This window comes from Hakea prostrata, chromosome 10 (genome assembly GCF_041222555.1).
Source record: "Hakea prostrata isolate BN-2017 chromosome 10, UWA_Hpros_2, whole genome shotgun sequence".
In the NCBI taxonomy this organism is placed as follows: Eukaryota; Viridiplantae; Streptophyta; class Magnoliopsida; order Proteales; family Proteaceae; genus Hakea; species Hakea prostrata.
The window spans coordinates 5,617,189-5,631,312 of NC_142609.1; the positions used below are offsets into that span (position 1 = coordinate 5,617,189).

At 39.7% G+C, this 14,124-nt stretch overlaps 1 protein-coding gene across 1 annotated transcript in view; it reads right to left on the reverse strand.

Moving 5' to 3' along the window:
* Positions 1 to 14,124, reverse strand: part of LOC149001675 (alpha-N-acetylglucosaminidase-like) — a 92,792-nt gene that overhangs the window by 18,603 nt on the left and 60,065 nt on the right. Inside the window, exons 10-11 of the mRNA XM_089136841.1 lie at positions 6,152 to 6,269; positions 4,686 to 4,736 (exon numbers count right to left, since the gene is read on the reverse strand). Of these exons, the coding sequence (XP_088992967.1) occupies positions 4,686 to 4,736; positions 6,152 to 6,269 (169 nt within the window). The remainder of the gene's footprint in view (positions 1 to 4,685; positions 4,737 to 6,151; positions 6,270 to 14,124) is intronic.

The following is a 14,124-nucleotide window of genomic DNA, read 5'->3' on the forward strand; positions in this document are numbered from 1 at the left end:
GTCCAGATGATAGGAGGTTTACCTCTGGGTATTGTGTATATATGGGAGGTAACCTTGAGACTTGGAGAGCAAGAAACAAGTTGTGGTTGCGCGGTCCAGTGTCGAGGCCGAGTTTAGGGCGATTGCTCAAGGCATTTATGAGGTACTATGCCTTAAAGGGCTGCTTCAAGAGGTTGGGACAGATTTGGAGGTTCCTATACAGTTATACTCAGATAGTAAGTCAGCAATCAGCATAGCTCATAACCCAGTACAGCATGATAGGACTAAGCATGTGGAGATTGACAGACATTTCATGAAAGAGAAGGTTGAGGCTGGGCTGATCCATATCACCTTTGTTACTTCAAACGAGCAACGGGCTGATGTGCTCACAAAGAGCTTGAGCACGAAGATATTCAATTACATTATGAGCAAGTTAGGCATGATAAATATCTATGCTCAAACTTGAGGGGGAGTGTTGAAAACATGGACTGAGGTTTTCTAATTAGAATAGGATTATGTTTCCTAATAAGTCTACATGTTTTATTTCTATTTGTTTTATATTTCCTTTTCCTACTTAGTATAGGACTTAACTAGGTTGTAACTATAAATACCATATTGGGGTCTTGTGAATAATATACTTTAGAGGAGCAATTCCTCACATTACAATAGATTTGCATTTTATGAAGGCAGACTAGTTCTCAATAACAACTAACAAGACCTCCCACAACTTGGTGCAACCGATTAGTAATTATCTTTGTTATAACCTTGCATCCCCACTTCTCCTCCTTTTGGTATTAGCGTAATGAAGGTAGCACTGATAGAGTTGGGCATTATTGATTTCTCACAGAACCAAAGAATATCCTTAATGAGCTCCTCATCAACCAACTCCCACGAAGCTTTATACTTTATAGAAACTAGCACCAAAACCATTTAACCCATCCGCCTTTGAGTCCTATACCAAAGATAACCTTCTGAATTTCTTCATTGGTGATTGGCTTTTCCAGCCAGCTTTGTTGTTTATCAAACAAAACCCTTTTGGAGGTATATTAGCCATACACCCTATCCCATCCTTTACACCAGCACCAAATAATTTAGAAAAAAAAGTCAACTGCATCCTTGTTCCTCAAGTTCCACCAATGACAACCCCTGCTCATTTTTAACATCTTGAATGTGGTTCCTGTGCTAACTACAACGATTTGCCTTATGGAAAAAACAATTATTTCCATCACCAAGTTGGAGCCACTGGACCTTGGATTTTTCTTTTTAGAAACTTCTCCTCCCCTTGAAGTGCTGCCCGTAGCTTCCTTTTGCCCTCTTTATCTAGCAGACTATCATCAGAGTTTATGCTGATAAGGGGTTTGGGTGTGGTGCAATTCAACCTCTGGCTCCTTCACTGAAAGGTGACAACTCCATCACGTCTTATTCCAAACACGTAATTCTTTCTTAATATTTCTCAGTCAAGCAGAAAAACCAAGAAAAGGATTCAGCCTATCATTCTGACAAGCCAGGTTCCAAAAACATTGCCTATGACACCCCTAACTTAATTAACCAGACATAATTAACCAATACCCTGTCAAGCTTTGAACATATTCTACTACTTCCCCTCTAAATGTTTGCCCAAGTAAACAGTTCTCTCCACTTCCAAGTCAGATACACACTCATTAAAGTCATCCATGGCTGCTGTACAACCTTGCTTGCCTCCTTTCTTCTCATAATAGTGGCATAAGTCCTCCAGTACTGGCCAAGGATCTCTCATTGAACCAGCTCCGTCCATGAATTAATCCTTCCTTCTTATGTTTAACAGCATAAACCACGGTGAAAACAAACCAATCAATGTCCCAGTTATTCATACTCAAAAGTGGGTGAACTAAGGGTTCTCCTTCAATACCTCAACTGTTACAGCATTTGGACCCCAACCTATACAAATTCCAATAGGCAAGTTTGCAGTGCCATTATGTATATTCTTCCACCTTAGTCCGTAACTCCAAGTTGCAGCTTCCAAATTGTCCACTTTTAATGTAGTCTCTAGAAAACAAGCTAACTTGATCTTAATCTCATGCATAAATCTTCTCATCTGATTTTTCTTTTCTGGAGCATTCAGTCCCCTTACATTCCAGCAATAAGCACTTAGCTTATTGCCATTCTTCCCTTTCTATTTTGCAGATCCAGTAAATCTTTCTGGTATAAGTTGTAGCAGTCCTTTTCTGATCAGACATTTCATTCACTATACTGGGCTTATTAGCATGCAAGAACAGTGGATTTCCCATCGCTAAGGATGCGCTTAATGGTCCAGAGTCAGAAACCTTAAAACTGATCCTGTATTCCACCTTTTTTAATGACATCCTGTGATCCTTTTCCCCTAAGTTGTGCCCCTCCACGTGGCAGCATCTCTTCCTCAGTAGTAGTTGAACAGAATCTCCCCAATGACCTCCATTACAGCTCTCACTGTGGGCCCCTTCCTGTAAATAATGATGATTCATGGGATTTACTATTGGTCGCACTATATTCCTCAGAAATTAGGTTTTTGGTAGGATCCACAGTTGGCTGCACCTTCCCCTTTAGTTTCTGCAGCTCTCTTTAGCAAGTTCTCTTCTCTTCTAGGACTCCTTAATGTGATGGGATCTTCACAATTTAAATTTGAAATAAAATTTCCACTCTTATCACCTTCTTGCGCCTTCTCATTCCTTCTAGGACTCCTAACTAGAATGGGAACTTCAGAATTCAAATTAGAAGTGACATCTCCAAGGGTTCCCCAAGGGTTACCACCCTAGACTGCCCCTCTCAACCACTCCAATTTTATGCACTTGCGGCATCTCACCCCTTATTGGACTCCCTATTCTGATGGGAACTTCAAAATTCAAATTTGTACCAACACCTCCTGTCGTTATCCCCACTAAAATCCTTCTCCATCCCAATGATTCCAATATTATCCCCATCTAGCGGCTGCTCTCCCCTTCGAGGACTCTTATCCCCCTAGAATCCTTCTCCCTCTTTACACTTCCAATATTAACCCCATCTAGCAACTTCTTTTCCCTTCTAGGACTCCTATTTTGATGGGAACTTCAAAATTCAATTTTGAGCGCACCTCCATTCTTTTCCCCTTTAGAGTTATCCCTCCCTCTTAACTCCGAGCTCTACTTGGGTGTTGCAAAATAAATGTGCAGCACCATGCAGCCTATGGTCTAGATCGAAATTTGTTGAGACGAAATCTCGACCACTCATTTTGCAATCGAACTCTACCAAAAACAAAACACTTTGCGAAACGAGGCAAAACAAGCCACAAGTTTCAATCTGGACCATAGGCTGCACGGTGATGTGCATTAATTGCACAGCATTGAAGCAATTTCACTCAACTTCTCCAAAATCATCAATAAGTACCACAAAGAATTACTTGTGAGGGGGATCTTCCCTTTTTCCTTCTACCGTGTACCTCCTATGAGATTTCACATGTCTAGAATCATCCATGCACCTCCTCCCTCAACCACCTCTTGGCTGGAGTCCTTCTCTGACAATGGTGGTTTCCTTCTTCCTTCAACCTCCATTCTAGCTTCTGTACTCTCAGAACAGCTCCCTAACGTTCAACAGTGCCTCCAGTCAGTGCTGCAGCTCTAGCAGAACACTTCCCAGTTGAATGACCAAAAACACAACAGTACAAGCATTTCAGTGGTCACCCTTCACACAACACGCTTGTTGAGAAAGAACTGCCCCGTGATCATCATAAACAGGAACAGAATCTGGAAGAGCCTTGGATGCTTCCACTTCCACGCCTATTCTAGCATAAGACAGCCGTCCCATGGATTTGTTCATTATCAGTGATTAATGGCTTCCCAATAACACTTCCAATTGCACCAAGGCTAGGAGCAGACCAATAATGAGAAGGCAGATTTAGGTAAGAAATCCACATAGATACCAGAGGCAACTCTATTTTTTCCAACACAGCCTCTGGACTCCATGGTCTAACAATAAATGGGGCAAGAACTTTAGTTCTGTCCTCCTCCATGTTAGATTGGAGAAAAAAAGATCCCACTTCGTATCATGTGAACACTGACAAGCCCAGAAATCTTCCATTGTTTCAGCAGCATCTCCTTCATGGATTGGTAACCAGGACGACCACCTATGAAGCTGTGAAGTGTCCTCACGAGACTTTTCTCTACTTCTCCTCCTCTTTCTGAACACATAGGGATTACACTGTGCACCAAAAATACCTTCCCTGCATACAGGCTGAATATATTGTAATTGTGTCCCCTCACCTGATGTGCCTATAGACGAGAATACTGCACTCCATGCCTTCCCTTTCATACTTCCTTCACAAGATCTCCTTCCAGCACTTTCTGAACTATCTCCTACAGCTCCACCATCTCTTGGATTCCCTACCTCCCCCTCTTGGGTAGGAGAGGAGGGAGGATCAGGCCCTTATGCCATCCCCAATCTTACATTCTTATAGAACCATGCAGAAATCTCTCTCCTAAGAACATCTCTCTCCTCTTCTTGTTAGTCTACCCCCCCCCCCCCCCAAAAAAAAAAAAAAAAAAAGCAGTCCGCTATCCCGATCATGATTTTCCTATCCCCATAGGTAAAGGAAAGGTCCTTCCCTTTTGGTATTGCCGTTCGATCAACAAAAGTATATACTTCAGTGCATACAAGGACCTAAACAGGAAATCTGGAAAACTATGAAGTTTGTTTGGCATAAGAAGGTAAACACATACTTTCATTTGTGGTGGCCTCCAGAATGCAGAATCATCAGAGAACAACCAACCCTGTGAAGTGTAGAAACAGTCAACAAACATTTTTGTACCGCAAAAGAAGACAATAAATTCAGCACTATGCATCAGCCTCTTACTAAGATGATTAATTCCAGATAGATGCAGTTCATTTCAAATTCACAATACATGCTGTAACCATCCCATGGTGAATGTTACTTGGTAAGTTTTCCAGAAAATAACTAAACATGAAGGTTTCCCCATATTGGACATCAAGTTTATGCTGACAGCACTAGATAATCATTGTAATGAGAAGCAAATCCCACATAGATTTCCTTAAGTGGGGTTACACAAATCATTGCTCAATTTCTGGTTGCATAATGTTTGATGTAAGTATATTAAGTCATAATTGGACATGCTACGTTTTGTGATTTTAAAACTATTCAAATCTTCAAGTTCTCCTTTCTTTGCTTTCTCTTCTTTTGTTCCTAGAGATGAAAGAACACACACAAAGGTTCTCTTACATCCTCCTGTCTTCCTTGATCAAGGAAGAAAATCTCTAATCAGCCGCTGTTCAGAAAAATGTCTTTTTTTGCATCTGGTTGCTCCTTTCTCCAAATGGACCCAAGAAATTGCAATTTGCAAGATGCAGCAAGGATCATATTCTCTGGGTTCTAGGGAATGGCAATAAATCAAATCCTCTAGCAGCTACATTGTGGATTCCAAGATAAACCCATCTTGGTATGAATAAGTTAGACTTCATGTGCATAACAGAAGTTCAACAGAAGGTGAAGCATAACACAACATTTGCATTAGTGTCTGGGGGAGCCAAGGTGTTGGAGGGGGCATGGATGCCAGGCAATCAAGAGATCTGGACTCCTAGGCGTTGCCTGGACAACTATGGATGGTTAGGCCTCTGCTAATCATATGTCATTAATTAATAGTTTGTACATGGTTGCAGGTTGCAACTATGTGAAAAACCGACTGTTGGATGAAAACCCCCTTGACCCTTATGGCTGTCCTAGGATGCCAGCCTGCAACTCATAAACTGGTATAGTATGCCAATTGACTACAGAAACCTAGCCTTAAATTCTCCAATTTTGTACCCTGTTGTCTCCAGAAATTATGGCCAGCCTTAAGTTGGCCAGATCCATAGGTTTAACTAAAAGAGGTGTGAATCCCCCAGTGGAACTCCCAAACTGGAATGCAAGCTGCATAGAGTGGACCTTCTCTAAGTTGTCCTTATCTCTTGTATGTGTGAATAAAGGGTCTTAAGTTCTTTTACCACCCAAATCTTCACTTAATCATGATCAACAGACTGAATATGAAATAAATTTAAATCAAGTACTATTCATGAAACATAATACCAACTAGTGTTTCTTCCTGATGGGATTAAATGTTAGATACAAGTATTTATTAACACACACATATTGTGGGGGGGAACCAGGGAAATAAGAGTGAAAAAAAAATACCTGCATTAGCCATACAGCATCCTCATCACCTTTGGACATTGCCTCATAAACAGCAGCTCCTAGCAATGAGATGTACTCTGGGTTGTCTGTGGGAGGGGAGTTCTCATCGAATGTATCACTACAATTTATAACATGATACTAGTGTGTGAGAAATCAAAGACCAGGTAAAAATAATATGATATAAAGGCTCCAGATAATAATTGTGGAGCCATACAGACAACATAAAGAGACTATCACAGCAAAGCATAGGTCTTATCAGTCATTGGAAAAGAAACACATTGCTTTACTTGATAGAACATAACAACTGAGAGAGCATTGCAAAGTTAAATTGGAAGAGATATACCATTGAAAGTTAGATACCAAACTACCAAAGCTGAAGAGAACTATAACATATGTGAAGTGCATAAATAATGTCATCAAGCTGGATGGAGAAAATCATACAGACCTCTAAAATTATTTCAAATGAATGGATAAACTGTAAAAGAGGGCTTCATAAACCAGGAATGAATAAAAAAAAATTAAAAAAACTAGCTTCATAATTCAGGAATGAATTAAAAAAATAAAAAAAAATAAAACTTCAAAAGGTAATGGATCCTATAAGCAAATGCCATTCTAGAAGACTTCTACAATATTTTACTGTCTATAATCCACTCATTCATCTGAGAAATCTTATTAATAGAAGTCTGGACAATTTAAGTTCACAAATGAATCAAGCATAGGATAGCTTGCTTGAAAATAAGGGAGAAAAACCCAGAACTACAACAAAAATGGCAACAGGAGAAAATATAGCCTTCCATGGTGTATATCTTCACATTTCAGAATGTTGAGAAAGTCGATTGTGGTAGAATGACTTATTGATCAATGATCTCATGCCCTCTATTTATAATTAATGGAAAGTACACTATTACATAAATACCCTTACTCGGGTAACAAGAAATAGAAATTTACATGAATACAAACTCTAATTGAACTCTGAGTAGAATCCACACTCCCCCTCAAGTTGAGGCATATATATTAGTCATGCCCAACTTGCCTACAATAGGAAGGAAATATCTTTCTTTTAAACCCTTAGTGAAAACATCTGCTACTTGGTTTCCAGACCTCACAAAAGGCATGCAGATAAGTCCTTGTTCCAGCTTTTCTTTGACAAAAAACCTGTCAATTTCAATGTGCTTAGTTCGATAATGTTGCACCGGATTATTAGCAATACTAATAGCACCCTTGTTGTCACAATACAACATCATAGGGTTTGGAATTTGGACCCCAATATCTTGCAACAAGCCTTTCAACCATAATAGCTCACAAATTCCACGAACCATAGCTCTATATTCAGCTTTGGTACTGGATAAAGCTACCACATTCTGTTTCTTACTTCTCCAAGTAACTAGATTACCTCCAACAAAGGTACAGTAACCTGAAATTGACTTCCTATCTGGAGACCTAGCCCAGTCTGCATCAGTGTATACTTCTACTTTTAGATTATCAGTGGTTGACAAAAATATTCCTATTCCAGGAGTTCCCTTTAAATACTGTAGTATTCTGGTAACAGCCTCCATATGAGCTAAATATGGATCATACATGAATTGGCTCACTATCCCCACGGCATAAGTGATGTCTGACCTGGTGTGGGACAAGTAAATAAGCTTCCCTACCAGCCTTTGGTATCTTCCTTTGTCCACTGGTTCTCCCTCTTTTTCTTTAAGTTTAGCTCCAACTTCAATAAGGGTATCCGCTGCTTTACACCCCAACATTCCCACTTCTGATAATAAATCTAGGACATACTTTCTTCAGGATAGGAATATACCCTTCTTTGATCGAGGCACCTAAATCCCTAAGAAATACTGTAACTTCCCTAGATCTTAAATCTCAAACTCTATGCCAAGAAAGTCCTTCAACCTTAGAATTTTGTCACCATCATTCCCTGTGATGACAATATTGTCTACATAAACAATGAGAAGTGTGATGTTAGTACCTAACTTCTTGACAAATAGTGTATGATCAACATTGCTTTGTTTGTACCCAATAGAACGTCCAAACCAGCATCTAGGAGACTGTTTTAAACCATAAATTGACCTCTTCAACCAACAAACTTTCCCTGCAGTATTGTCATCGGAGAAACCATAAGGGACTTCCATATAGACTTCTTCCACTAACTCCCCATGTAAGAAGGCATTCTTTATGTCTAGTTGGTGCAAGTTCCAGTCTTTGTTCACAGCTACAGACAACAGAACTCTGATAATGTTTAGTTTCGCAACAGGGGCAAAAGTCTCTTGATAATCAATCCCATAGGTCTGGGTAAACCCCTTTGCAACTAGTCTAGCTTTCAACTTGTTGACTAATCCATCCATATTTTGTTTTACCACAAACACCCATTTGCAGCCCACTGGTTCTTTTCCTGGAGGAAGTGTAACCAGCTCCCAAGTGTTAGTTTTCTTCATTGCCTGCATTTCCTCTACCATAGCTGTCTTCCATCTCTTATCAGCATAGGCTTCCTGCCAACTTTTAAGAACAGAAACAAAAGACAGAGAGTATATAAAAGCACGGTAGGAGTTAGACAAAGAGTTATAAGAAACATATTTAGCTATAGGATGTTGAGTACAAGATCTGACTCCTTTTCTAACAGCAATAGGAAGATTAGAAGAAGATACCTCAAGGGGAATAGTAAAATATAATTCTGGAGCAAGAGACTGAAGTGGTAACATGTGACCTTTCTCCACCTGCTTTAGCCGGTTGTAATTCTTCCTATAATAAGTCTGCACCTCCTTATTCTGGTCAATCTGGTTTTGAAAGACCTCAACAATGTGCCTCACAGGAGTGGTCTCCCCCTGGCTAGGTTCTTCACATGGTTCAGAAAATGAAAGTGAAGGATTAGAGTCCTCAGGTATACTGGCCGAAGTCTCCCCCTGGTTAGGAAACTCTTCTTGGACTCTTAAGTTGTGTTGGTGTGTGATAGGAAGATCTAGAGTTGGAAAGAACATCGCTCCTCTAGGACTCTCCCCCTGGAGAGGTGTATAGTAAAGGCAAGACTTATTATAAATTACATCCATGGATATAATGGTTTTCCTGGAAGGAGGATGGTAACATTTGTACCCTTTCTGAGTAGCAGAATACCCCAAAAATACGCAGCGTAGGCCATGGAGAGCCAGCTTACTCTGGTGGGTTGTGATTCTGGCATAACACACACATCCAAAAATCTTTGGGGGAATAATAAAAGAAGAGGCTCTCTAGAGAATCTCATTAGGACATTTAAAACCAAGTATCTTGCTAGACATCTTATTCATAAGGTAAGAAGCAATGAGTATAGCATCACTCCAGTATTGGTCAGGTACATTCATAGCAATCATAATTGAACGATCTATCTCTAAAAGATGCCGATTCTTCCTTTCGGCAACCCCATTTTGGGCAAGCCGTATCAACACAACTGGTCTGGTGTATTATACTAGAGTCAAAGAGATATCTCTGAAATTTACCATCAGTATGAATGAGCATAAAAGGAATAGATTTTCTATTATGAAGAGAAGGTACATAAGTAGAACAAGTCTGTTTCACAAAAATGCAAGCTTCACAAAATAAATCATCCTCATTACACGAAGAAACCAAATCAGGAAATATTTTCCTAAGAGTTCCTAGAGGGGGTGACTTAGCCTACGGTGCCACTGATGAAGGTCTGATATTACCGAATGGACCGGATTAAAAGATGTAATTAGAGCAGAAGTAGATCCTCCAATCGGCTTGAGCAAATAAAGTCCATTGTCTAGTTTACCACGTCCAATCTCCTTCCCCATGACCAGATCCTGGAAGACACAGTAAGATGGGAAAAAAGTCACTGTACAATTCAAGTCATGTGTAAGACTACTGATAGAAAGCAAGTTAGTAGAGAAAGAGGGAACGTGTAAAACTTTAGACAAATAAAGTGATGGAGAATGCTAAATGGTCCCTTTTCTAGCAATGGAATAATAGGAGCCATCAGCAATACGAACTTTAGACTCCCCTTACTTCATCCAGTGCCTTCTCTCTTTCACCAGACTGCATCGCTCCATCGCCATCGCCATCGCCATCGCCATCGCCATCGCCATCGAGACTGCATCGCATCCTTTACCAGTGCCGATGCTTCTATACCCTATTAGCCCATCGCATGGACTGAACCAAACCAAACCATATTTTTTTATCTCCAAATCTACGGTTATATTAGTACCCTATTAGCCGATCACATGGACTAAACCTGACCGAACCATATTTTGTTTTTATCTCTGACTCTACGATTTTATTAGCCCAAAACCATATATATATACTTAGGGTCTTATTTTTATCTCCAACTCTACTTTTTTAGGGCCTCCCCCAAAAAAAAAAAAAAAAAAGGTGTTCCTTATATGCATTTTTTGGATCATATAATTCTTTAGAATTGTTTGGGTGGTTCGGTTATTGCATTCTGCAACGTTTCTGTTACTTTGAAAGGGTGAAGACTGAAGAACTGCAGACAATTTTGTCAACATGACAACTATTGATGGTACTCCTACTCCCACTGGCTCCGAACATTACCCCACTCTTCATCCTCTTTCGGTGAGATTTGATGGAACAAATTATTTGATCTGGTCTCAATTTGCTTACCTGACTATTGCCTGAAGAGGACTTGTTGGACACATCACGAGCACCACTATCAAACTGACTACCATAGGTGTTTTACAGAATAAATGGATCTCAAATGACTCTCTTATTATGTCATTTCTTTTGAATTCCATGAATCCAAATATTGCCCATTGATACCTATTACTTGATACTGCAGCCCAAATCTGGAAGGCTACTACTGAAACATATGGACAGTTGGGGAATGATGCACAAATTTATAGGCTACGAAAGAAGCTTCATGAAACTACCCAAAAGGAGCTAGACTGTGGCCCACTATTATGCTGAGTTGCGATCTCTTTGGCAAGAGCTGGATCATTATGGGGACTATCACCCCACTAATCCAAATGATGTGGCTACTTATAGGAAGCACATTGATAAGATTCGAGTATATGACTTCTTGGCAGGTTTGAATGTGGACTACGATCAGATTAGAGTGCAAGTATTAAGTCGTTTTGCCTTTCCTACACTTGAACAATCTTATGCCCTTGTTCAGTGTGAGGAAAGCCGTCGTTTAGCCATGCTTCATACTCCTATTGTGGAGAAATCAACCTTATAGTCTATTTGCACTAAATTTGATTCTGCTAAGGAGATTATAAAATATGAGCACTGTCACATACCATATCATACCAAGGCCAATTATTGGAAGCTCCATGGGAAACTTGCTGATTTTGAGCAAAAATGAGCACAAAGAAGGGGGAAATCGAAGGCTAATTTTTCTAAGATAGTTCCCACAACAACCTCTACAGACATTGGTTTTTCACAGGAGGAATTAGCTACTCTGCGACGAATTCTGCAGTCCCCTACTGCCGGTACAGCCTCTACTACTGCTTCCTCCATTACCCATACCAATTCCTACCTTGTTACTTCAAGTAAAACTTTTACAGGCTTCCATGTTTCTTCAATTTCTACTCCCTGGATCGTTGATACAGCCATACAGGAGCCACAGATCATATGACAGGTTCATCCTCTTTTTTCTTACATTATGCCCCAACATCCGAAAAAGATAAAGTTCGAATTGTTGATGGCTCCTATTCTTCCATTGCTGGAAAAGGCACCATTCAACATTCTCCATTACTTTCTTTATCTAAAGTTTTACACGTTCCCTCTTTCTCTACTAACTTGTTCCTTATCAGTAGTCTTACACATGACTTGAATTGTAAAATGACTTTTTTCCCATCTTACTGTGTCTTCCAGGATCCGGTCACGAGGAAGGAGATTGGACGTGGTAAACTAGACAATGGATTTTATTTGCTCGAGCCGATTGGAGGATCTATTTTTGCTCTAACTACATCTTCTAATCCGGTCCATTCGATAATATCAAACCTTCATCAGGGGCACCGTAGGCTAGGTCACCCCCTCTAGGAACTCTTAAGAAAATATTTCCTGATTTGGTTTCTTCGTGTAATGACTAATGAGGATGATTTGTTTTGTGAAGCCTTCATTTTTGCGAAGTAGACTCATTATACTTATTTACCTTCTCTTCATAATAGAAAATCTATTCCTTTTATGCTCATTCATACTGATGTGTGGGGTCCCTACCAACGTGTGTCTATTACTAACCATAGATACTTTGTTACTTTTATTGATTGTCACTCTCGTTCTACATGGATTTATCTTTTAAAACAAAAAAATGAAGTTTTATGTTTTCATGATTTTCATAATTTAATTAAAACTCAGTTCAATGCCACTATAAAGATCCTTTGCAGTGACAATGGCACAGAGTATATTGATGGTAAATTTCAGAGATATTTCTCTGACTCTAGCATAATACACCAGACCAATTGTGTTGATACGGCTGCCCAAAATGGGGTTGCCGAAAGGAAGAATCGACATCTTTTAAAGATAGCTCGTTCAATTATGATTGCTATGAATGTACCTAACCAATACTGGAGTGATGCTATACTCATTGCTTCTTACCTTATGAATAGGATGCCTAGTAGGATACTTGGTTTTAAATGTCCTAATAAGATTCTCTAGGGAGCCTCTTCTTTTATTATTCCCCCAAAGATTTTTGGATGTGTGTGTTATGCCAGAATCACAGCCCACCAAAGTAAGCTGGCTCCCCGTGGCTTACACTGCATATTTTTGGGGTATTTAATTACTAAGAAAGGGTACAAATGTTATCATCCTCCTTCCAAGAAAACCATTTTATCCATAGATTTAATTTTTAATGAGTTTTGCCCTTACTATACACCTGTCCAAGGGCTCCTAAAGGAGCTGTGTTCTTTCCAACTATAGATCTTCTTATCACAAACCAACACAACTTAAAAGTTCAAGAAGAGTTTCCTAACCAGGGGGAGACTTCGGCCAGTATACCTAAGGACTATAATCCTCCACTTTCATTTTTTGAACCATATGAAGAACCTAGCCAGGGGGAGACCACTCCTGTGAGGCACACTATTGAGGTCTTTCAAAACCAGATTGACCAGAATAAGGAGGTGCAGACTTATTATAGAAAGAATTACAACCGGCTAAAACAGGTGGAGAAAGGTGACACGTTACCACTTCAGTCTCTTGCTCCATAATTAGATTCTATTGTTCCCCATGAGGTATCTTCTTCTGATCTTCCTATTGCTTTTATAAAAGGAGTCAGATCTTATACTCAACATCCATAGGTAAATATGTTTTTTATAACTCTTTGTTTGACTCCTACCATGCTTTTATATCCTCTTTGTCTTTTGTATCTGTTCCTAAAATTTGGCAGGAAGCCTCTATCTGATAAGAGATGGAAGGTAGCTATGGTAAAGGAAATGCAGGCAATGAAGAAAAATGACACTTGGGAGCTGGTTACACTTCCTCCAGGAAAAAAACCAGTGGGCTGCAAATGGTTGTTTGTGGTTAAACAAAATATGGATGGATTAGTCAACTAGTTGAAAGCTAGACTAGTTACAAAGGGGTTTACCCAGACCTATGGGATTAATTATCAGGAGACTTTTGCCCCTGTTGCGAAACTTAACAATATCAGAGTTTTGTTGTCTATAGCTGTGAACAAAGAATGGAACTTGCACCAACTAGACATAAAGAATGCCTTCTTACATGGGGAGTTAGTGGAAGAAGTTTATGGAAATCCCACATGGTTTCTCCAACAACAATACTGCAGGGAAAGTTTGTCGGTTGAAGAAGTCAATTTATGGGTCAAAACAGTTTCCTAGATGCTGGTTTGGACACCTCCTGAAGGCAATGACTTTTATTGGGTACAAGCAAAGCAATGTTGATCATACATTATTTGTTAAGAAGTCAGGTACTAACATCACACTTCTTATTGTTTATGTAGACGATATTGTCATCACAGGGAATGATGGTGACAAAATTCAAAGGTTGAAGGACTTTCTTGGCAGAGAGTTTGA